The sequence below is a fragment of the Podarcis vaucheri genome (assembly GCF_965113315.1).
Source record: "Podarcis vaucheri genome assembly, chromosome: 1".
Classification (NCBI taxonomy): Eukaryota; Metazoa; Chordata; class Lepidosauria; order Squamata; family Lacertidae; genus Podarcis; species Podarcis vaucheri.
The window spans coordinates 15,458,348-15,474,502 of record NC_138759.1 but is presented as its reverse complement, the minus strand read 5'-3'; the positions used below and the strand labels follow the sequence as shown (position 1 = coordinate 15,474,502).

The following is a 16,155-nucleotide window of genomic DNA, read 5'->3' as shown; positions in this document are numbered from 1 at the left end:
TTTCTGATTAGTCTCTGATTGCAGGCAGCCTCTCGGTTTTCTCAGCTTGGGATTCACTGCTTTTCCCCCACCAAGCATTTATATATATATATATATATTTAAAAAGGCTGAGTTGTTGCTCTGCAGTGCAGTAAGACACCAGCATGACATGAAGAAACATTATAGGAAACAAATTAGCTCATTCTTGTGGATGACTAAATTGCCTGTCGTCTCCCACCAGGGCCTGTAATCCACTGGAGAATATGCAGCTCAGACAAAGGAGGCGGTGGCAGAAAAGAAGCAAGAAGGGCAGTTCACTATGACAGCACAGTGAGAAGTAGATTTTAAGATTCCTGGGAAGGCCTGTAGTTTCACCCACACCTGTGGAGGATTTTGTGTGTGCATGTTTAACGGCACAACTGCTTTGAGTGTCAGTTGTGAATGTTCATATAAAATCCAGTGTGCAGAGTAGTTCAAACTACTTACATTGTGGCAAAGGTTAACAGAATCCTGCAGGGTAATAATTTGTGCAGGACCTGTGTAGTCACATAAGACCCCTGGTATTTGATATTTTACTTTACTAGTTCCGAATCGTGCAGCTTCGAACCTCTCAAAAGAATGATATCTGCCCTGTAATTTTTCAAATTGGAAAAGAAAAGTCAAAGTGGATGAAATACAACTGGTTGTGTTTGAACTGGCTTTGGCAGGTCACTAGGTAGTTCAGTAACGGAGGTTATTTGGAGGAGAAAAGCCTGGTATATTTTTGTCTCTGAGGCTGTGCAAAGTAGGTCGTCTTTTCAAATTGGACACACTTGTCATTGGTTGTGTATGCCAGAGACAGAATGTTTTATTCCAGTGAATAAGGATAGGAAGACTGGTCAGTATTTGAAAGATCTGCAAATGACCACTTCCTCTACTGGCACAACTGGAAGAGCCTGCTTTTTAGTCTCGCTCTTGTCTCTGGCCACCCATAACCTTTTTGTTTCTGTAGTTCTTGGCTACCTAAAACACCTGGTGTTTTACATGAAGAACGATGCATATTGCTAAGGCATAAAAAACTTAGGTGAGTCCTGCTGGATTAGACCAAAGGCCTATCTGGTCCAGCATTCTTTTTCGGCACCCAGATGTCTAAGGGAAGCCTATAAGTGGAGTAAAAACGCAATAGCACTGCCCTACTCATGATTCCCAGGAATGGGTATTCAGAAACATAGTACCTTTGATACTGGAGGTAATATAACCATCATGACAGTAAGAGCTGTTTGACAGTGGAGCAGACTCCCTCAGGAGGTAGTGGACTCTCCTTCCTTGGAGGTTTTTAAGCAGAGGTTGGACGGCCATCCATCATGGATGCTTTAGATGAAATTCCTGCATTGCAGGGGGTGGGACCAGATGACCCCCCAGGAAGCCTTCCAACTGTACAATTCTGTGATTCTCTGACTCTATTACTACTACCCATCAGTAGTCTTTTTCTGCATGAATTTGTCCAATCCCCAAGTTGGTTGCCATCTTTCAGTAGTGAATTCCATAATTTAACTGCACCTAAGAAGAGTCTAGTGGGACGCGGGTGGCACTGTGGGTTAAACCACAGAGCCTAGGACTTGCCGATCAGAAGGTCGGCGGTTCAAATCCCCGCGACGGAGTGAGCTCCCGTTGCTTGGTCCCTGCTCCTGCCAACCTAGCAGTTTGGAAGCCCGTCAAAGTTCAAGTAGATAAATAGGTACCGCTCTGGCGGGAATGTAAACTGTGTTTCTGTGTGCTGTTCTGGTTCGCCAGAAGCGGCTTAGTCATGCTGGGCACATGTCCCGGAAGCTGTACGCCGGCTCCCTCAGCCAGTAAAGCGAGATGAGCACCGCAACCCCAGAGTCGATTACGACTGGACCTAATGGTCAGGGGTCCCTTTACCTTTAAGAAGAGTCTGTCCTGCTAATTAATCACCGTAAAAGGCAGTAGCTAATTTAGAACATGAACTATGAACTGGAAGTTCTTGGGTGGAATCTTAGCTATCCATGAACCTGGCAGGAAGTCCCATGCCATCCGTCCTCCGCCGCAGTTCTACACTTGTAATATGGCCCTGGATTAACATGCCTTAGTCAGGATGTATTTTGTCCTCTGCTGTTAAGGATCATAAACAACTCCTTTCTGTGACAAGCTAATTAAAGAAGAATTGAGCTTTCATATCTTTTTGAAGACCATGTGCTATTTCGGGTAGCAATGGGGTGCCCCCCACTATCTCAAGCCCTGCCATCTGAATTCCAACCTCCCTTCAGGTGCAGGGTAGGAGGAAGGGAGCAAGAGCATTGCAGAATATGGGACTGAAGTGAGCAGTGCTTGATTGATTGTGAGTAACGCAAGAAGTGAGGGATATGTGTGCAGTTATAAAATACATAACTTGTGGGGTGTGAAGATTTGGCTGGAAACACTTGGTCTAGTACTTTTCCCCCAATCGGGGTACTCATAAACAGCATTTTCAGTCTTGTCGTAGTCTCCTTTGTCTTGCACCGTCAGGAGAAGACGGCGTAGAGACTACAGTTGCATGTAACAGTAAGCCATCGTTTAGCAGTGTGTGTATTAAGGAACAAGGTGAATGCTAACCACAGTTCCAGTTCTGTTACTTGAACATAGCCGGAAAAGCTTCCAATCCACTCCTTGTTCTAAACAGTTTAGTTTCAGCATTGCATGCAAATGTGGTCAATGAGTTCCCTTTTGACTGGAAAAACTATAGCAGATTGCATAATTTTTAATTGGCATAGGATAAGTATTTGCTTAGGTTTCACTACTGCAGTAGTGAAATGGCCTTATTGTTGCTGTTGTTGTTAATAATTTATACCCCACCTTTTCTCTGGTTACTCAAGGCTGCTGACAGATTAAAAACAAGAACTGTTAAAAACATAAAAAAGCAATAACGAAAAACAGTTAAACATTGGTAAAACTAAAACTATATACATATATGAAACCTGTTTAAAACATGCAAATAATTACAGGAAGAACAGTACGGGACCAGCCATTTGTATAGTCGAAAGTAACTTAGAGAAGGAAAGAGGCTAATAGTTCAGAGGTAGAGCACATGTTCGCAGGCACAAGATCCCAGATTGAAGCTCTAGTTAAAGGTTTGGGGTAGTAGGGCTAGGCATGAGTTCTGCTTGAGACCTTAGAGAGATTCTTGACATTCCGAGTAGACCGTACTAAGCTGGATAGACGAATAGCCTGCCTCTCAATAGAAAGCAGCTTCGTGTGTTTGTGACCAGCAAGGAAATGTTTCCCTAACCCGTTGTGGACTTGATTGTGCATATGAGCGTTCAGTCCAAGTTGGAAGATGTTTGTGGCAGAAAAGGTGTTTGCTTTTGAGTTTGCATCTTTGTCATTGGTCCATCACGCTATTCTTTCTGCCTCCGCCTGAACCCAAACCCCCCTCGCAGCCTGGCTGAAATGTTCGCTTGTGCAGCTAGCCCTGATACAGTTTATACTACATCCTCCACCAGTGTTCGGCTGCGATACCAGAAGTCGATGTCCATGTCGGCTTCTGTGCATGCGAAGATGATGTTACCTCCAGTAAACAATGGTGCAGATAACTTCAGGTCTATGTAAGAAATGCGGGCATTGTTGTGAAACTAACTGGCATCCGTTGTTGCTTAACTCTGCGCTAAGGAAATTCTAGTTCTAGATAGTGCTAGAAATTGATGCTACCTAGAAGGCGTGTTCTCTCCCTGCCCTCCCTTTATCTTTTGGTGGTCAAGGTTGTTTGTGCTGTGATCCCTTAGTGAACATCTTGAGTGTTCTTTACTGCTGTCCAAATTCCTTCAGATAATGTAATATATGTTGTGATTTTGTATAGCTTCGGAAAATATTAAGAATTAATATTTTCGATTAGAGTGATATTCTGGAAATCTATTCTCAGATTATCAACATAGAAAATGCTCAGTTCCTTTCTTGCAGTAGGGGTTTTCTTTTTGCCTTTCAAACCCAGGTTTTCAGATCTCCTGTTTGCTTCTAGAGTGTTTGTGGGTTGTTGTTTTTTAATGAATCATTTATGTGCTGCAGTAATGTTACCTCTAGATTGTATTCTATAAACCTTGCTCTATACCGTATTGTAGAGGTACCTAATGCTCCTTGTAAACATGTACAGGCAACTCTTCATTTACTTGCGATCTATTTGTGTGCAAGACTCACCCCAGGGTCTCCTCATGAGGTGGAGGGCTTCTCTGTGTGAGCTGGAGGGGCAGTGGGACTGTCTCAGCTGACTCTTGGGGAGCATTGATTGCTGCTGTGCTACCCCGCACGCCAGCTGTTAGGCAGTGAAGCTGAGCAGCTCAACAAAGTCCTGCTGCCCCTCTGGCTCATGAGGAGACCTCTTCAGGCTCTGGGGTGGGTCTCCTCGCAAGCCATTAGGACTCTCCAGGGTGCTCCCCATTTTATGCGATTTTGCCTATGCACACAGGAGTCTGGCCCGGAACGTAAATGGGGAGTCACTTGTATTGTATTAGCGTTGTAGAGATTGGAGTTTCTGTGGTGGAATTTTTAACTTAATCCATGATCTTATTCCAGCGCTATTCCTGATCAGAGAACTCCAGTTGCTTCAACTCACAGCATTAGCAGCGCAACAACACCTGACCGTATCCGTTTCCCGAGAGGAACTGCCAGTCGCAGCACTTTCCATGGCCAGCTCAGAGAACGGCGCACTGCCACTTACAATGGGCCCCCTGCATCACCCAGCCTGTCTCATGAAGCAACCCCACTTTCGCAGACACGAAGCAGGGGCTCCACTAACCTGTTCAGTAAATTGACTTCAAAGCTAACAAGGAGGTATGTATTTTGTATTTTTTTTAAAAAAAAAAACATAATTTTAGCAGAAATTTGCTTGGCACAGTTATTCTCCATATCCAAGAACTTAATCTAACCATGCGCTGCAGTTCAGCTTTTACAAGTTTAATATTCACCTTCCAAGTAGTGGGAGTTTCAAGTGACATACATAGAACTTAGCTTTTAGTATTTGCCTTTTCTTTTATCAAACCTATATACACACTTCTCCAAAAAGCAATGTGGTTGCTCTGGTGCTGCAGAGAGGATTATGGTTTGCATCGGTAATCTCCAAGACTGTTTACTTAAATTGTGAGGGGCGGGAAAGCTAGCTTAAATCAGCCCGTCTTTAGAAGGCTAGACATGTCAAGAATAGTAGCCTGCAGTAATGATGAACAATGTAATTGGCTAATAACCGAAGTTTTCCCTTGGGAAATCTAATCAACAGAAGCTCACTTCAGCCCTTTGCAAGAAGTGAAATTTTCTGTCTCGCCCACTTGCTAGTATAAGCTAGCTGAACTTTTCAGGAATCCTGACACTTTGAAAGCTTAGCTACTCTGTAGCTTCACATACTGTTGGTTAACCGCTGAAGTATACCCAGGAGAATGATTAGTCAGTATTCCATAGGAAAAAACCCTAAAACCCTAGCTTTAGACACCTCAGGATTTAGTGATGCAAAGCTTCCTAAAGAAAACAGAAGCAGATGGATAGCCTAGGTACTGGTGTGCAGGGTTGCAACTGCTAGTCCCAAAACGGGAAACTGAGAAATGTAAAATATAGTTCCAAACTTAATCACATTTGTATTTTGCAAGTAAGCTTTCACTTGCTTAAGAGTTCCAACTTTGCTCTTTCCAGGACATGCTCCAGAAGCAGGAATGGCCTCATAGACATCTGTCTGTGCTCAGAACAGTGTTCTTAACATGGGTCTCTTAGATGCAGTTTCCTATAACAGATTTATGCATACCGCTAATTAGCTGAAGGGTGCAGAAAGTCTTGTAGTTGACCCAGAGGCTGCAGCTGGTGCAGAACCTAGCAGCTAGGTTGCTTGTGAGTGCAAACTACGGCCAGCACGTAACACCTTGCTTGTGGGATTCGCACTGGCTGCCAATTTGCTACCAGGCCAAGTTCATGGTGTTGGTACCCACATGTAAGTCCCTGTACAGCTTGGGACCCAGTTATTTGAGTGACAGCGTTATACACCCAGTACATCACTGCAGTCTGCAAGAGAGTCTTTCCTGCAAGTTCCGAAGATCTCAGAAGCTCCCTCTGCAGTAACTTGGAGCAGGGCTTTTCGCGTGCCAGCCCCTCTCCTGTGCAATAACATTCCTGTCGAAATACGACAGGCACCCACTATTTGGAAAGAGTGGAAGGCATTTTCATTCCAGTAGGCTTTACCAGTAGGATAAATTGATCTTTTACAATGGTGTGTGTCCACTTGTTAAAGAGTTTTAGTCTTGTTTTATATATATATATATATACATATATATATACATATATATATATACATATATATGCTTTCGTAGATTTTCACGGGTACAGGAATGCAGGTTTTGGTGTCTTCGGGTGTCTTCCCGTGTAAGAGTCGGGGTGTCTGTGCGACGTTTCAACGAGGTCTCACTCGTCATCTTCAGGCTGGTGCTTTCGGCTTCTTGTTACTGGAACCAGTTCCAGTAACAAGAAGCCGAAAGCACCAGCCTGAAGATGACGAGTGAGACCTCGTCGAAACGTCGCACAGACACCCCGACTCTTACACGGGAAGACACCCGAAGACACCAAAACCTGCATACATACATATATATATATATATATATATATATATATATATATATTTCTATTTTTCAACTGTTTTTAATTATGTATAAATCCCGTTGGGGCAGTGGTTTAGAAGGGATTAAGAAATTTATTATAGTAATAGTAGTAACAGTAGTTTGGTTTCAGAGGACATCGTTTTTATTTAGCGAACCCCAGTCCTCAGCATCTGTAGCTAAAAGGGGTCTCAAATAGCAGGACTGGGAAAGAGATTGAATGGAGAAGTTCTCCAGGCTCTCAGGCCAGATGATGTGACAATGTCGAATAATTTTTGTGTGTGCTTTGTTGTGACACAGCGCTCATTCAGGAAAAAGAGATAAACACTGAGCTGTCTTTCTGTAAGCCACTGTTGTTGGACCACTGAGACATATATTTTGCTCAGCCTATTTTAGTTAATGTTGTTTTACCATTTAATACAGACATATATATTTCATCCTTGTCCACGCTTCACAGATCTTGCAGCCTTTGCAGGTCTAGTGTCTGTGTGTCATCTGTCATGCATTTTTTTGCGGGGGGGGGTTCGATGAACTCTTAAGCCTCACTACCCAGCTTCACAGACTTTCCACAACATTCAGAGACTTCACTTTAGAAGCAACTTAGCTGTTTCAACTTAAAATGATTTTTGCAAGGGACTTCAAGTGTTACAGTGCCTTGCCTGGTTTGTCAGTATTTCCTTTTGCATTTAAGACACATAAGCGATAATTGGCGCTGTAATTATTTGCTTTTCACACTTGAATAAGTTGTTTAGTTGCATCAGCAGTTTGCAGTATTTGTGTCCTTTCACAATGTGATTATAGACTGAAGTTTTCAAACTTCCATTCTAGTTACACTGGAAGTTTTGTTGTCACTAATAGTTCTGTTTTAGGGGCTTCTGGCTGCTATAGAAACAAGGTCTTGCAGTCCTATTTTTCCTGTGTGCATTAATTGGAAAGGGTTATAAAGTCACATTCAGCTTAAGTTCTGAGTCCTGTTCCTAGAAGATACTCTATTTCTGTTCTGTTTTTGTTTTTTTGGTAACCCCCAAGGTCTTTAAAAGTCACCCTTTGCACACAATGCTAAACAATGGTTTAGTGTAACTTGCTGAACAGTAGAGATTTGCTGCAAGCCTCAGGCTTGGATACTCCATTTCCTCCTATGCAGCTGGGAAAAAGGAACTTAGTCGGAATTTAATTTAACATCCCCCGAAACCTAGTTTGCTGCACTAGTCAGTTTCCTTTTAAAAACCTAAAGCCAACTTAAAGCCATAGGTTATGAAGTAGGCTTGCTTAACTACAGTTTGCTTTAAACCATTACCCCTGGTTTGTACATAACAATATCAAGTTTTATGGAAAGCAAAGCTAAACTTTACTGAAGTTCTCCCCACTGCCCAGGAGGGGAAGAGGAGAGCATGCATGACCAACACAACTCTTACTCGTGAACATACAGTGGAACCTCGTGTTATGGACGGGATCCGTTCTGGAGCCTCATCCGTAACATGAAACTGACGCAAGCCGAAGTGTCGCGTCTGCAAAGTGTGGTGAAACCCGGAAGTAACCTGTTCCTGTACTTCCAGGTTGCTGCGGGACACAACACGAAAATACATAACCTGAAGCGGACGCGACATGAAGTATGACTGTAGTACTAAACCATGTGTCTACTATACATAGACAACTGTAATATAATTTGCCTTTACTTGGCTATCAAATTCAGAAAGCAGATGTGAAGGATTTCTCATATGTACAGGGGAGTGACTGGGGAAGAAAGTGTTGAATTCTCCTTAACACTGAAGATCCATCCATCCATTCCAATAACCATCATGTATTTCCAGAGTGAATTTGAAACTGTTTCCGTATTTCATTGAGTTAGTCTTATGTGTCTCGCTTGTTGAATGGATTTTCAAATTTCATACCAACACATTTTAATTATTATTTTGGCTTAATTTCTTTTAGAAACATGTCATTCAGGTTTATCAAAAGGTAGGATTTTACTTCTATTTTCAGAACCAGCTCTCGCAATTAACATTGAATTTGGCTTTCTAGCCTTGGTTTTTCTTTAAAACAAATTGAAACAAAACTAAACTTTCCGCTGAGAACTAAATACTCTTCACATACCCAAGATAAGTAAAGAAATTCATTAACCAATGAATAATCCCTATGGATCTCTGGCACCTGAATAATAATGAAATGCAAAGCATGTCTTATGCGCTCTACTTACTTTGATAGTACCAAAAAATAATTTTGTTCTTTATACTAATACACTTAGCATGCTTATGGTTGAAAAATGATATGTACAGTAATATTGATTAAAAGTGTAATTCAAAGGTAAGTAATTCTCTACTTGCTTTATCAATCTTAATTTCAGTTTAAGAGCCATTTTAGTTTATTTGCCACTCACTGGTGATAATATATTTGGAACCTAGTCCTGGGTTTTTACTTTTTTAAAAATACAAATAATACCCTGAAGATCTATTGAGACATAGTCAGAACTATAAACACCTCTCTTGTTAGCAACATGCTTGGTTGAGTTTGCATTCATGGTTCTGGAATGGAAATACGCTTCTCAGCTGTTTGATGAAAAGAGCATTGTTAGGCAGCATTGGAGGTAAGGATCTCCACTGTTTGCTTGGTATTCATAGAAAAAGTAAAAGTAGTTAAATTTGGCCTGCCACATTTGAGAACCAGCTAAACAAGAGAAAGACGTTTGTATGTTAAGATAACAGTAGACCAGGCAGTTTGAAAGAAATTGAAGTGCAAGAAATGGGTAAGTTTCAAGCCATCCTGCAGAGATAGCATTGCGCTTGCCACACATGGCTTTTGGCATGTGAATTCATAGCTTGTGGCAAGGAGGGAGAAATTGGTCCTGCCCCCCCCTTCACATAGTTTTTGGTTTCTAAAAGATTAACGCACACCCCACTATGCTTACGAGTGTTGGTCATTTCAGAGTGTCTCTGCTATTCACAGCGCTGCTGGCATTAGAGAAATGGCACAGCTCAGTGGTAGAGAACTGGGCCCAAAGTAACAAAAGGAATTTCAGTAGGGGCAAAGCTAAGGTTCTGCACTGTAAGCTTTGGCAGCACAATTTAACAAAGATATTGACAAACTGAAAAGTGTGCAGATGATGAAGGGTCTGTAAAGCGAGCCTTATGAGGAGCAGTTGAAGGAGTTGGGAGTGTTGAGCCTGGAAAAGAGGAGACTGAGAGGAGATATGATAGCCATCTTCAAAGAGCTTAAGGGCTGTCACATGAAGGATGAAACAAGCTTGTTTTCTCCTGCTTTGGGGAGGTAGGACTCAGTTACAAGAAGGGAGATTCCAGCTGGAATCTGTCAGAAGAACTTTCTGACAGTAAGAGCTGTTTGACAGTAGAACAGACTCCTTGAAAGGTTGTGGACTCTCCTTCTTTGGAGGTTTTTAAGCAGAGGTTGGATGCTCATCTGTCTTGGATGCTTTAGTTGAGATTCCTGTATTGCAGGGGGTTGGGCGAGATGACCCTTGGGGTCCCTTCCAACTCCACTGGTCCATGAATCTAAAGAACACAAAAATGTGTTTGCCCACATCTGGAGTGGAGCCTTTAACCAGGGCACAGTAGTTTTCCAGATTAAGCTAGAGTTAAAGTGTACGATCTTTGGGACACATTAATAGGTTACCCAATGGCAAAAAATTAGCTAGAGTCCAGGCAGTTTCCGTAAAACCTGTTGCTGTATCGTTGATTTTAAGTGTCTGGTTGCGTGTTTCATCAGCGGTTCCTAAAGTGTGTTGATTATTATTCAGAGCTTTGAAAGTACAGAAGTGTCGTGTGATGTCTCTAAATAGATAAAATCCTATTTTGTCCTCTAAGGCTAGGTAAGACATCTCTACAATGTCAATGCATTTTCAGATGTATGGTCACTTATGGAACTTTTTAAAGTTGGACAATCTCCAATGACCACCTGTGGTTGCTCCCATGCTTTTAGGCCTTTCCCCCCTGCGATATCTGCTTTTTCTGTAATGGATACATAACATTTGTGGTACCCTGGTTTGCGATATGGCTGCATTGAATGTTTTATCACTTCACTTATTTATGTGTATTTAACCTGTTCTGTTAAATATTTTGAATCCCCTGAAAGCACAACCTTAGCTGGACTACTTGACATCCTTAATTTAATTTAATTTAATTTTGCAGTGCAAATCTGATATTAGTGCACTTTGTCAAATTTTCTCAAGCAAGCACATGTCCCCATCCCAATAGCTAGCAGATTATGAAACCAGCGGTTTGTTTACAGTACAGTAGACCTGCAACATATGTGGGGGTTATGTTCTGAGGATAGTACATAAAGCCAAAATAGTGTATCGTCAAAACACATTGGGTGCTAATGGCAGGTCGGGTGCCAAAGTTTTTCCCCCCCAGATGACCACCCCCTTTCCACTCCCTTTTTAATTTTTTGAAGAATAGTTTTGCCAAGTCCATAATGCTGAATGCATACAAGTTAAATGCTCATCACTTGTAGGCCTACTGCATTGCTCTTTTTAATTTTGAAATATTTATATTGTGCCTTCCCAAAGAGTGCCAGATGGCTAACAAAGAAGAATGCAATATGTAAATAATAATAAAAATACAATCTGCCAGTCAAATTACAGTGAAACACAAAGGTATCATCATAACAGGGCACCAAAGGTATTGTTATAACAGGGCACCAAAACCATCAGGATAGGATAACAAGATCAGTAAAAAAACAAAGTTCACTAAAACCCCTTCCACCACCATCCTAAGGCTGTCCATCTGCTTGTGCAATGGAAACCCACCTGCATGGATTTTGATTTTTCTTTACTGCTCAGCAGGATCCCTAACCTTCCAGAGGACATCGGGGGGAGGGGCGCTGCAGGGACAAGAGAAAAGGAAGCACAAGTAGATGCCCACTCTCACCCTGTATGGCCCAAATGTGACATTCACTTTTTGAATTCTTCAAGAATCCTTTTTATTTCAGAATGTTAACATGCATATGACACTCTCACACTTTCATGCATGCAGGGGAATAATTGTACTGTATAAGTGAATCACAACTGAATTATAAGATGAATTTCATTCTGTAGCCCTCTCTTTCTTGAAGCCATCCTGTTTGTGCAACTAGAAAGTGTCTCATGAAAGCCATATGTTCTTCTGGGGACTCATTGCAAATATTTATGTGCCATGAATTCTGCCGTTTTAAGAACGTCTTGGTCACTCTTAATCAAGTGGACAGGGAAGGGCCTTAGCTCAGTGACGGATAATCTGCTTTGCATGTGGAAGGGCGCATGTTCAATCACTGGCATCTCCTGACACCCGTCTAAAATCCTGGAGAGGTGCTGCTGCCAGTTGGTATAGATAATACTGAGCTGAATGGACCAGCGGTCTGACTCAGTAAAAAGCAGCCTCCTACATTTCTGTGATTGGGTGCTTTATTTTTATCTTGAAGCATGGTCAGTTCTTGCTGTTATGAAAAGATTTTGAACAGTTGGTGCATTTACTGGTACAAACTCCCTTTATATAACTGGTTTGACAAATCAAAGGATTGTGGGATAAGATGACAATTCAGTTTTTCTTACTGGATTCTGACTGTTTCCGGTATACCTCGACTTTCTCCATGCATTCTTATTGCCATTCAGAAAGTTCAGTCTGTGTTCTTCCCCTCCATTAGAGTTCAGTAGCTCTATTGCTCCAATCTGAAGTAGTCAGTGAAGCTCATTTGGAGATTGCAGCCAAATTCAACATACCACATAGTCGTTTAAATCCCTTGAATCCAAGTTTGTTCCAGTTGCTTTCTGTGCAGTGGTGGAGAAAAAGGAATAAAATAGACTCCCTTGCAGATTCTTTCCTCCGTTCAGCATGTTCTGCTGAACAGATGAAACTACAAATTGCAGAGATGAGCAGTAAACTTTTTACAGAGGTGTGGATATACTGCAATTTGCTGGATTTATAGACGGCTTATTATGAATATCCCTGGGCAGAAGTTTTTGCAGAACTTCTGCATTCCAAGCTAATCAAAAGTCTGTATCAAATTAACACAAAACTCTGTAGAGGGCAACAAGGGTGGTGCTGAAATTGAGGGTTGGGGTAAGGTCTGTGTGAAGCATTTCCATTCCTTCTAAGTGCTTTCAGTTCAGCATTTGTGATCAAAGCTAAGGTGTTAAATGGAGCAGAACAGTGTATAGGAAGGATTTCCCATTCTTCTGTTGCATACCTACCCAACTGCTGAAAATCATATGTATCGACAGAAGTTGGTTTTAAAGGTCTTCACATTTTCTTCCCACCCTTCTCTGCAGCAGTTCAAAAGTGCCTTGCACTATTTCTGTTTCTTTCTAAAGGTTTATTCTTGACAGGTAAGGCAGAGGAATGCTAAGTGAATGGAATTATACAGTGGTGAAATTTCTAGCTGAAAATTTTCTTAATATAGGGGAAACAGTTACCAGCTGATAATGAAATTCGTCCATTTATATATAAACTGAGAGATGACAGGCTGGAGAGTCCTGAAAATATATTATGATGGGCCTTGTCTGGTATACCTGAACTGAATTTCTAGTGTTTGTAATTTATTCTTTCTGCCTGCCTAACAGTTATGTGAGCAGCCCAATGCTTAATCGAGCACCATTGTTGCAAGTCCTTTCTTTTGAGGATCTTCTTTTGAAGATCACACATAGCTGTCTTCTTGTAGATCAATGTACAGCCCTAATAGCAAACGTTTGAGGCTTCCAAATATATTTTATTTGGACAAAGGCATGTTTGATATTCTGAGTCTACTAATCATTTGAACGTTTAAAGCCAAGCATCTAATTGCAAATGTAAATTGTTAAGTGAGATGTTGCTATGCAGTGTTCTGCCAACTTTTACCCATACTAGTGTAAGATTTGTCTTCTCTTTCCTGCTTTCTTTGTGCTTCGGCATTGTTTTCATTGAGGCTCCCAACTGAATATGAGAGGAACGGGAGATTTGAGGGCTCAAGGTGAGGGTAACTATTTTTTTTTGCTTAAAATGTTAACCTTAGATGTTTTACACTCTTTCCCCCCCCCTCCACTCCTTCGAGGGATGTAAGCAGTAGGACACTGGTGGTGGTATCTGTCCAACTTAACGAATATGTAAAACTAAGATTGCCTCCTATACTCAAAGCTGTGATTAAATCACTTATATTACATGATTCTGACTTTTCATGCATACACCCTGACCAAAATCTAGTCTCTCGGAGCTATGCAGTGGCTATTAGATTGTAGCTGAGAGAGCCAGCAGATTACGGGATAGTTCAAAAAGGAGACTTCCCCAATTAGCCTGAAATTGTCATTGAAAACTCTCTGCCATTGTCAAGAAGAGAATGGGAAAATATAAGAAGAAATGTTTTTTGCCTACAGTAGAAGGCTTTTCTTTTTTTTATTACCTTTTAGCACAAAGGCCAGATTCATGTGACTAAGAATTAATCACAGAAATGTCTATAAGAGAGCCTTGGTTTTGAATGGTGAGCTCGTTTTCCTACAGAAGTTCTGGGATTTCATTAACAGATATGAAAACCTGGATTGAATTATGCTGAGATCCTGTTAGAAAGACTCAAATACTGGATTACGGAATAAAGTGCTGCTCCTGTCTTTGGACACCACTTGGAACAATTACCTCTGGAAGTGTCTTTATTGTGTCTGGTTCTGATTCCATACACAAAGCTTAACACTACCAGATGCCTTTTCCCCCTAAAACTTGATATCTTCCTGCCTTCAAGGCGGCAGGGCTGCTAATTCACAGGTTGAAGTAGATATGAAATTCTAGAAATGCCTGTGACTTCTAATTTTTTTCATAGCCCTTCCAAAAAGGATAGGGGAAATTGGGACGGGAAGGCATCAATATGGGGAATTTGTCTTTTTTGTATATTTGATACAAGCGTGTTTTCACCCAGAAGTGTGCAGCCCAGGGAACTGCTGGCAGCATTCATTCAATGGCTGCTGGTGGAGTCATGCTTGCTGCTTTCACTAGATCACCAGGTTTGATAGTATGCTTCAATTCTAATCACCATAGTTGAACATTTTCCCGTCACTTACAATCCCTTCCTGCAGGGTTTATTCATTTTAAAATAAAAGTAGAGGTTAATTCTATTATCCTTCCTGGAACTAAACTTAAAGGGCAGTTTTTAAACCATCGTTATTACTACTTGAATGTGATAGTTTAAAAAAAACTGCTCTCAACTTGTAGGAAAGTGGGAAGTCAGTCTGAAAGCCCCCACCTGCTTCCAGCAAAGTTAGGGGGGAAAGGGGACCTAAGGGATCTTTCACATGTAATTGATAGTGCCCCATGTTGGGAAGACTTAAATCGTGACATGCAGAGTTCTGCATTAAAAGTCCCCAGCACCAAATTCTACATTTAGTGTATTATGCATATTTGGCATTCCCTGATGATGGGAAGTGGAAGATGATTTGCAGCAGAGAGAATCAGTGTCCTGGGAAAAGGTTGCATCACACCCACACATGTGTGACTTCTCTTTTTCACATCTCCCCCTCCTGTTTTTGTAAGGGGAGGGGAAGGTAACCTTGGAGGTGAGCGACACATATTTTCAAATAACACCCCGTTGGCTTGAGCTCTGTTGGGCTTTCCCCCTAATTCAGATGTTGCTAGGCACTAACGGGAGCTTTTAATCGCAGCGGGACTTGGTAAGCAGTTGCCGAGAGAGCATGCTTAATAATGCATGCTGCAAAGCCTTTTACTAACATAATGGCTTTCACTGACATAACGACTCGGAAAGGAAATGGGCTCATCTGGTATGAATACTAAGGCTTTGTTTCCTTTCAGCCGCAACGTGTCCGTTGACCAGAAGGATGACAACAAAGAAGCCAAGCCCCGTTCTCTACGATTCACCTGGAGCATGAAGACCACCAGCTCCATGGACCCTAACGATATGATGAGGGAAATCCGCAAGGTCCTGGACGCCAATAACTGTGACTATGAACAGAGAGAGCGTTTCTTGCTTTTCTGTGTCCATGGAGACGGCCACGCAGAGAACCTCGTGCAATGGGAGATGGAGGTGTGTAAGCTGCCAAGACTGTCGCTGAACGGAGTTCGCTTCAAAAGGATATCGGGAACATCCATAGCTTTTAAAAACATTGCTTCCAAAATTGCCAATGAATTAAAGCTGTAATGGGAAGAGCAATCAAGTTTGTAAATTTAAAAGTAGCAAATTTCAAGTGGTTTTTTTCCGTTTTGTTTTTTTGAGAACACCAATGGAAATGTATAGAATAATATTTAGGGCAATAATTTCTGCATCTTCTGAATCATGATATTAAAACTGTTGAGACAAGCTGCTGAGCTGGGAGGGAGAATTGGACTTTTTATATATATACATATATATATATATATATATATGCACTACAGCATTAAAGTTGCCTACTATGTAAAATATTATTCCCTTCTGCTTTATTTCCATTGCTCCGAGTCTTGGCGAACAATCTGAAACACACAAATATATACCTTTGAATATTCCTCTTGTTTGTGTGGATGTGTGGATGTACCGTATGTGTGTATAATTATAATATAAAAAGTATTATATGTAAACCATTTAAAGCATTAGAGCTGTACTGGTACCTCTTTTTTGGGTTACTTTTGGTGCTAAAATT

The 16,155-nt window shown here is 41.4% G+C and overlaps 1 protein-coding gene across 8 annotated transcripts in view; it reads left to right on the top strand.

The window, feature by feature from the left end:
* The window catches only part of MARK3 (microtubule affinity regulating kinase 3), a 68,465-nt gene extending 52,527 nt beyond the window's left edge, over positions 1 to 15,938 (top strand). For 2 of the 8 annotated variants that reach the window (XM_082217436.1, XM_082217438.1), the window contains 4 exons: positions 4,522 to 4,779; positions 8,511 to 8,537; positions 13,470 to 13,514; positions 15,335 to 15,938. In XM_082217436.1, the coding sequence (XP_082073562.1) occupies positions 4,522 to 4,779; positions 8,511 to 8,537; positions 13,470 to 13,514; positions 15,335 to 15,680 (676 nt within the window). In that variant the 3' untranslated portion in view covers positions 15,681 to 15,938. The remainder of the gene's footprint in view (positions 1 to 4,521; positions 4,780 to 8,510; positions 8,538 to 13,469; positions 13,515 to 15,334) is intronic. The other 6 variants (XM_082217437.1, XM_082217440.1, XM_082217439.1 and 3 more) reach the window with 3 other exon arrangements.
* The last annotated feature ends 217 nt before the right edge of the window (positions 15,939 to 16,155 follow it).